The 8,500-nt window shown below is 39.6% G+C and overlaps 1 protein-coding gene and 1 pseudogene across 1 annotated transcript; one reads left to right on the forward strand and one right to left on the reverse strand.

Moving 5' to 3' along the window:
* Nucleotides 1–235: 235 nt before the first annotated feature.
* LOC147850648 (large ribosomal subunit protein eL21x/eL21w pseudogene) lies at nucleotides 236–738 on the reverse strand (annotated as a pseudogene).
* Nucleotides 739–2,441: 1,703 nt separating this feature from the next.
* Nucleotides 2,442–7,075, forward strand: LOC147850649 (Ankyrin repeat family protein). Its single transcript, XM_087336785.1, has 5 exons — nucleotides 2,442–2,735; nucleotides 3,280–3,415; nucleotides 6,179–6,303; nucleotides 6,396–6,542; nucleotides 6,630–7,075. Exons 1-5 carry the CDS (start codon nucleotides 2,514–2,516, stop codon nucleotides 6,762–6,764), a joined length of 765 nt encoding a protein of 254 aa, XP_087192911.1. The 5' UTR covers nucleotides 2,442–2,513; the 3' UTR covers nucleotides 6,765–7,075.
* The last annotated feature ends 1,425 nt before the right edge of the window (nucleotides 7,076–8,500 follow it).

Raw genomic sequence — 8,500 nt, forward strand, 5'->3', positions numbered from 1 at the left:
CCTGCTCACCCATCTAAGGTAGCTCTCTCTCTCTCTCTCTCTCTCTCTCTTTAAGATTAAAATAGACTAAACCATCCTCATTGAAGATTTCATAAAATTCCATTGCCATGGACACCACTTAAAAAGCACATAGGTGATACATCATGGTAGAAGTAGCAATTAAGAATCAAAATCATAGTTCAGGATACAAAATTGACAAAGGCTCAAACCTAATACAAAATACAAGAAACTTTAATCAATGTGCCCCCTTAAGATCATTAACATCATATGGAATAGGTGTAACAATCTCCAAGATAGCGATAAAACCAGGTTTTGGTCCTTCCGGCTGCCTCTTAGTAGAAATCTTCTCACCTTTAGCTTTGGCTTCAGCCTTGACCAGATCATTCTTCTTGATTCTTTCAATCAAATCCTCCTTGCAACGTGAGGGCTGCACGTGCTCAATACGAACATGTATTCTCTTCCTCACAATTCTAGTGTTCACCTGTTTGTTCATCTGGACACCAATCCCTCGTTTTGTGACATTCTAGACAACACCTGTGCGTCCATGGTAGAATTTGTGAGGCATACCCTTGTGGATGGCACCATTCACCTTGATGTCGACATAGTCATCGATTCTATAGGTGCGAAGGTAGGTGGAGAGATGGATATAACCTTTCCACCTGAACGGCGAGCGAAGAGATCACATGTACGAGATCTCTGTCCATGTCCTGCAGGCATCTCTAGCGATCTTCTTCTTCTTCTTCTACATGCGTCGTCTCTCTCTCTCTCTCTCTCTCTCTCTCTCTTTGGTATGAACTTTAGATAATAGAGACTCTTCTTCTTCTACCTGTGTCGTCTCTCTCTCTCTCTCTCTCTCTCTCTTTGGTATGAACTTTAGATTAATAGAGACTGACATTTCATGCTTTTGTATATTATTGTCTCAATACAAATCCTCAACTTTTAACAATGATCCTTCTCATCATATCAATAGTTATTTCCTATGGTTAGGAAATTACTACATATCCAATGTTGATGGCTAGAGCATTTTCCGACTCTATTAATGGCTAAATCATTCTTATATTTCCCTCTACAGAAATTTACAATGGCTTGCCTAATATCATTGTTGCTTCTGTTAACTACCAATGTTGCTCGTACTTGTGCCATGTTTTCTTCTTTTGATTGCACCTATGGTTCCTTGATGGTGTGGGATGATACACCTTCAAGCAATTCATTTTCCTTCAAGCAATTCGTTTTCCACCATCCGATCACTTACCACATTGTTTTGCTTTTCTTGAATTCTTTGTTCTCTTTTAGCTTCTTGGTTTGCTCTCTTGTCACGCCTTCTCTGGGCTTTCGTTGGTTTTAGTTGTTGAGTTCCAAAGAGATGAAAAGAAATCGATTGAATATAGAGCCTTTAGATGATTTAATGCGAGTCTCATTGAATGGGTCACACATTGAAGAAATACAATGGGATCGTGTACATGAAAATTGGAAAGATGCAAAGGATAGAAGGGTATAATATATTGTTTCGTACAAATATTCAATGTATTTACTTTTTGAAGGGCATTTTTTTTTTACAAACCGTCATTTGACGGGCAAAATTTTTGGACTACCGTTCTCATGACAAGCAATGTTAGCCATCAAAAGGCAACACTGGTTGAAGGTGTTGTTGTAGTTGTTCAGCTCCAAGTGCCTTTTGTGACGATGTCTGCAACATTTTCTGATATCGAATAGTACTCAAGCTCTACAGTCTCATTATTTATTAGCTAGAAAGTGCTAGAAATCTCAAAGAAAACCGGCTTTGATGAAATCCGGAGCATTGTGGATGACATCCGGGAAGTTACGGGATGGGAGTGCCCTGTAGATAAAAATAGTGTATACGCCTTATGTCAACTACATGAGGTGTACATAGATGAGAAGTGACGGCACACTAAAGGATCCTGGAGGCTAAATTATGATAAGGTAGCTCTCCACTCTTATTTTCGTAATATTTGACTATATAGTGAGATTTGACGAGGGATAAATGGACATACCAACGGAACGGGAGACCCTAGTAGGAGAAGCACTGAAGACCGCAATACGATTCGCATGGTTGGTCATAGACTGGCTAGTCTTAACAACGAGTAAGTAGTGTGCAATGCGAGGGTACTCATGTAATGAACTTTCGCTTCATTTCATTTCCTAGTGGTGTTGTTGCGGCCGGTGACACTCCATCCATCAACACGAACATGGACACATAGACGTGGACACGGACATGAGCACAGGCACGGACAAGGACAAGGACAAGGACAAGGACACGAACATGAACAAAACAAACAGAATAAGAAGCAGAAGCAGAAGCAGAAACAGAAACACAAAAGAAAAGAAAAGAAAAGAGAAGAGAAGAGAAGAGAAGAGAAGAGAAGAAAACAGAGCAAAGCAAGCAGGAGGAGAGTGGTTTCTTTTCTACCCTGTTTCTGTTTCAGTTTCTGTCTGTGTTTTCTGTTTCATTCCTCTCTCCGTCTTGGATTCAGCTTCTTTGATTCGGAGGGGCCATGGCGGATGCAGACATGCGTGATGCAGTTGCCGCCCTACCTCCTCCTTCTACCTACGACGAGGAGGCCATGTTCAAGGCTGCGGAGACAGGGTCCTCTGCAGACGAGCAGCTCTTCCTTGCGCTCTCCTCCACGCCACACCTCCTCCGCCAAGCATGCTCCCTCCGAAACCAAGACTCACGCTCCGCCCTCCATGTTGCCGCTGCTTCTGGCCATGCTCAGGTACTTCCTTCTTGTCCTTGTCCAAACAAAAAAGCCAAGCTCATATGGTTGTCACTCATTTGGTAAGCTTTAACCCTATGGCAGAGACCAGAAAGAAGATCGTGCATTCAATTCCTACATTCCGCACTGGAATATAGTCAAGTAGTGCACATACTGAGATTTGAATCCAACTGCATGGGTTAGCGAAACAAATTTGCCTTACCCCCCCCCCCCCCCCCCCTGCATTCCCCAGTGGCATCTAGAAATGTAATGCATATAGTGAGATTCTTGTCTTAGCTCGGTTTTTATACAAAAATGGAGAAAGAAAGAAAGAAAGATATATTAACGTCTTCTTAAGACCAAATTTGGCCCATGAGAGATGTTATATCAAATTTCAAAGAATGTAAGAGTGGAAGGGTTTTGATAGCAGAACTGAGCCATCTAAGAAGCTTCCATGACATTGGTTTCACAAAAGCTGTGATCCATAGCCCATTTGGTAGTATTTATTTTAGAACTGAAAAGAAACTACATGACATGAATGTGAACTGCTTTTCTGATTCTGCAGATTGTGAGGATTCTTTGTGGAGATCCTGAACTTGCACGGGTTGTTGTGAATGCTGGTGATGAAGAAGGATGGACACCACTCCACTCAGCTGTAAGCAGTGGCCACATTTCAGCTGTAGAAGTTTTGCTAGAAGTAGGTAAAAAATTCATCATTATATTTCTCACATCTGAAACATTTGGTACGACAACTTCTTTGTGAAAATTTGACTTAAAAACAAAGATGTGTAGCATCATCTATAGTCTTTCTATAAATATTAAAGTGATTCATTGTGCTTGTTTCCGCAATAATGACTAGTTCATAGGTTTGGTCCTGAGATCTATATGATTTAAGTTGTTTTGAAAATGCATTGGAAGGCAGTGTGGCTAATTTAATGCCTGATTGGAATTCTGTCTGAAATTCTCATTGATATGATCGTCCAACAATTATAAAAATCATTTCCCTTATGAATGCTTTTGTGAGGTACTGATTCAATCTTCAAAAGTAGCTTAGTACATTGCAAAACTTGGTATTCCATTGATCTTTATTACGCCCAAGTATTGCAATAATCCATGCTTCCATATTCAATAAAATTCAAGCATATGCATGTGTTGGGCAGCTATAATTGTCAAGTTTCTGCATTTGTTACTTTGAGGATGCTTATTAGCAAGAGCTCATGTCATCAATGCTTTCATACCTGGTTTACTGTGTGTCTTTTCTACAGCATCGTCTTCTCTGATTGGCTTATTTAGCAAGGTTAGGATCAGAAAATATTACTCTCGCAAAAATTGTTAATTGATTTAATCCACTTTGTTTCCTTCCACAGCTACTTGTCTTGCTGTGTACACATTTACAATTTTCTATCACGATGTTTATTTTAGGTATTCCTCCATGCAACGCAAGCAGGAATGCAATTATCATTCTTTTGGCATCTCATGTGTTTGTGGGTCTTGGACTCAGATTCAGTGCCAAACAATAACACCATGCCACGTATTTATGCACTCTGCTGTAGATTATATCCAAACTAGTAATGAACATCAACTTTGTTCAGGATGAGCCACTCCACCGACTGCCATTGAAGCCTTCAAAACTCACTCACATGCTTTCCATGTATGGTTGAATCATACTTACACATACATGCTTTCATTGTTGAGGAATCAGGAGTACCACTTGCTTCGATTTTTGTGGAGATCACCTTGAAATTTTGTGGATTTATTTGACCTCTGCACAGCTGAGAACAATATCATAAATTCTTATAGGCGGCTGAGAGTTAATTTGTAATTGTTAACAATAGCACAAAGATGGAGAACAATCTGACATTGGCAAGAGTGCATGTTGCATGTGCAGCAGAAATGAGGGTGAATACATTTATATTTAGAAGAGCTGTGATACAAATTACACTCTGGCGTCTGACAGCGACCCACAACCTACAATGTGCCTGAAGATGGGCTTATATCAGACTGTCTACATATGACAATGAGTTTGCAGTGATCCTCTGGCATTGCATTCTTGTTCCTGAGACACTCTCATCCTTTATACTGGTACTGCACCTCAACATCTTCTGTAGCTACTGGCCAGATGATGAACACCCTATGCACTCTATAGTGACCAGCTTATTCCTTTGTGGTGGAATCAACACCACAGTTGGACAATTTGTCTTGCCTGTCCCCTTGTTTCTCTGGCTGATTGACTCTTATCTTTGTAGTGCCATCACACTTTCATCTCTCAGCTCCATTAACCGAACACAATAAATTGCCCCTTACACTTGTGCCCGACATTGATAATTCAACCCAAGATTCAACTATGCCATCACCTAGAGTAGTTATTGCAACCGAATAAACACACTACAAAACAGGCTCGAGGGAAACATGAGATTCATCATACCGTCTCCAAGAGTACACATTGCAACGGAAAAAATTAACATTACAAACAGACTTTCAGTAAGGAGAGGTTTTTAAACCAAATGGCACTCAAGACCACTGACATTGGCTCACAAGCCTAAAATGTGCACCATATTGGACTCATATATATTATATCTACTTACTATAAGATTACAATGACAATGCATCCTGAAGTCTTGGTCTTCAGACGTGGGTAGTGCTTCCAGGGATGAACCTCCTGTTGAACTTTCAACTAGACCCTTTCATGGTGGTATCTACATCCCAGTGGACAGCCTGTCACACCTGTACCCCCTGAAAGAGATGTGATGGTGTGATCAGTTGGTCCAAAACACAAAAGGAGTGGGCTGCTGTCTGAGGAGAGAAAGTAGAGTAGATTGTTTATAGAAATGGAGAGCAAGATTGAGCCTCTAAAAGTCCCTTGGGACCAATTCTCGTTGATAAGTGACTTTTAGGTCAGTTGGGCATGTTCACATGGCCAATGACCAAAAGTTATAAACATAATGTAAATGTCTATAACTTCCAAATTGGGGCCAAAAAATATGGTAAAAATATGTCTGCATGGAAGGGTCAAAATATACAAAAAAGAGTCCTTGGGGCCTTTAACCCCAACACTCCCTTGATGCCCATTACGCCACTTGACTCCTGACCTCCACTCCACATTGTAAACAAGGCCTTGAATTTTTGTTTAACATGTACTTTAAAGTGCCTTGATAGAGCTTGGTGTCATCCCAACACAATAGTAAGGTGATCATCACAGAACAGAGTCCAGTCTCCAACTCATGCTGTAACTTACATTTTATTGGTCAGTCATAGACTATAGCTTCGGTCTGTCTGAAACAGGTCACAAAGAACTTGAGGATTTTCTGCTCCTTAGTCTTTTGAAAGCTTTTGGCTTTTCTTATCTTTTTCATAGAATCATAGGTCTCCCAGAATTATCATTTCTTGGAAGTTTGTGGATAGATTAGCCATTATTAACGTGGATTCTATATGCCCAGTTGGCTGAAGCTTCCATATTTTGGCAGGGGCTAATGTGTCTGCTGTAACTAATGAGGGTCGCACTGCCCTTCATTATGCGGCAAGTAAAGGCCGTACAAAGGTGGTGGGAATTTTGATTGAACATGGTGCCAAAGTTAATCAGAAAGATAAGGTTGGTTGCAAAATATGCCTGGCAGATTACTGAAGTCATAAAAACCATTTTTTAAAAGTTTTTCCATGTCATTATGTTATGTTCCACCTCAGTTTGGTTGTACTCCATTACATCGTGCTGCAAGTGCGGGTCAAGCAGAAGTATGTGAGTTGTTGATAGAGGAAGGTGCAAATGTAGATGCAGTTGACAATACTGGGCAAACTTCTCTTATGTATGCCACCATATGTAATGACAAGCAGGTACTTATGTTTCTCTTTCTAAAATGCACACAAGTGGAATTTATCACACTGGAACCATTGTAATGATTGGATTTTGGTGCTGTTCAGGTTGCATTGCTGCTCATCAGGCATGGAGCTGATGTGGACATTGAAGATAAAGAAGGTTATACTGTTCTTGGACGTGCATGTGATGAGATTCGGCCTTTACTCATTGATGCTGCCAAGGCAATGCTGGAAGGTTGACATGTGATTTTATTTCCCATCAGAGTTCTGGAGGCAACATGGTCTTGGTTTGAAACGCAGGCATTTCAGAAAGGTTACCTTTAAGGTAGTAAATCCTCAAGAAAAGAACAATGCCATCTCTCTTCCACAGTGACAATCTGATTGTTGGGCTCATATGATTCCTAACAATGTGCTGTAGCTATGTAGGTTTGGTGCCTGCTGCTAGAACCCAAAACATCTTGTCATTATATTGCCAGTGGAGAATTCAAAATATTCTACCTAAAATATTTTGGAACAATTTCAGTAGGCTTTCAAGCGCTTTGCACTAATAACCCGTGTTTAGAAATGAGAAGCGTAGAAATTCCCGTGCAAATTCATTTTATTGTAGTTTCTTTTTAAATTTTGAATATGTAGCTCCTCTACTAGTGGCCTTGCTCTATTCCTTGGCACCAGAATTATGTTTTTAGTATCGTAACCCAAAAGGATTTATATAGTAACTTGAGTTGTATTAATTGCCTAGTTTAACTACCCTAATTGGCTCCCTCTAGATATCTTCCATTACAAAACTTTGATTAAAGTAAATTATCTATAAAAAAAATGTGATCTATTGTAGTTAATTTCACAAATCAGACCACCGATTTTGAGTTCACTTGCTGAAATCATGGCTATTATTGTACCTGTATTACTGTTGATGGTTTAAGAATGCAAGGTCATAGTTGTATGGTCATGAAATCACATGAAGTAAGATGCAACTACAAATAAACTAGGATGATGTTCAAAGGTCATCCAGATCTGAACTACTTTTGTCAAAGGGCATGGCTTAATTTACGGTAATGACTTGTGGAATCAAAGGATAACAAAGGGGAACAGTGCACAATAAGACAACATGTGGGCTACAGTTCTAAAAAGTTGGGCAAGCTGCAAACCAGATCCAACCATGTCTTATTGGAATGGCAAATGTGGAAACTTTGTGATACATTTGTTCTTCGGTAGAGGTACCTCATCTTCTTGACATATATTGGCTTCAATCTTGTGTTTCATCTAGGTGACACCCCCTCCCCCTCTTCCTCGAAAAATAAACAAAATAAACAAAAAAAATAAAAAAACGGGACTTTTGTGTTCATTTTCAGTCCCAACTATTTCATTCTTTTTTCAGATAGGGCATTTGTCTTAAAGCGTGTTATGGAGATCTTTACATTCATTTGGGGTTTTTGAACAATTACTTGGGTGATGGATGTCAAAAGCTTTAACACTAACAAATATTTGGAGTTGTGGACTCTCATGAGTCACATGGTGTCCGTGGCAATGGAAATCCTTATTTGCTATCATGAATTTGTTTATGAATTCTTTAGGAAGGATGCAAAACCACTTCTCGGCTTGGTTATTGAGGGCCATTTAAAAAATTTCATTCACTTCACATTAGAGATTGTTTTATAAGCCCAAAGGACTTGTTGGAGCTGCTCAATTTTATTGTGTGAATCCCTTTCCTTGAAATACTTGAGAACCATCTTGCTAATGGGACAAATTTGTCATCGTTGTAAGCCAACTTGTGGTTCATTAACAATCCTATCATTTTGATCACCTTCAAGGAAAGTAAGTTGATGATATTTTTCTTTAAAAATTTATGGGCAAGTGTTGAATATAGTACTGATGCTATTAAACACCGTATCGTTGAAGAGAACTTTCCACATTGCTAATAGTTTGCTCAATGGCATGGGAAAGGTTTGTATCTCAAATTGTATGATCTACGCTTGCTA

Source organism: Azolla caroliniana, unplaced genomic scaffold (assembly GCF_043228905.1).
Source record: "Azolla caroliniana isolate FFs.n. ecotype wild unplaced genomic scaffold, voAzoCaro1.0.p SCAF_21, whole genome shotgun sequence".
NCBI lineage: Eukaryota > Viridiplantae > Streptophyta > Polypodiopsida > Salviniales > Salviniaceae > Azolla > Azolla caroliniana.

Coding starts and splice junctions, on each gene's coding strand:
- LOC147850649 (XM_087336785.1), top strand. CDS start 2,514: ATGGCGGATGCAGACATGCGTGATGCAGTTGCCGCCCTACCTCCTCCT. Junction 3,416..6,178: donor AGAAGTTTTGCTAGAAGTAG/GTAAAAAATTCA, acceptor ATATTTTGGCAG/GGGCTAATGTGTCTGCTGTA. Junction 6,543..6,629: donor CCATATGTAATGACAAGCAG/GTACTTATGTTT, acceptor GGTGCTGTTCAG/GTTGCATTGCTGCTCATCAG.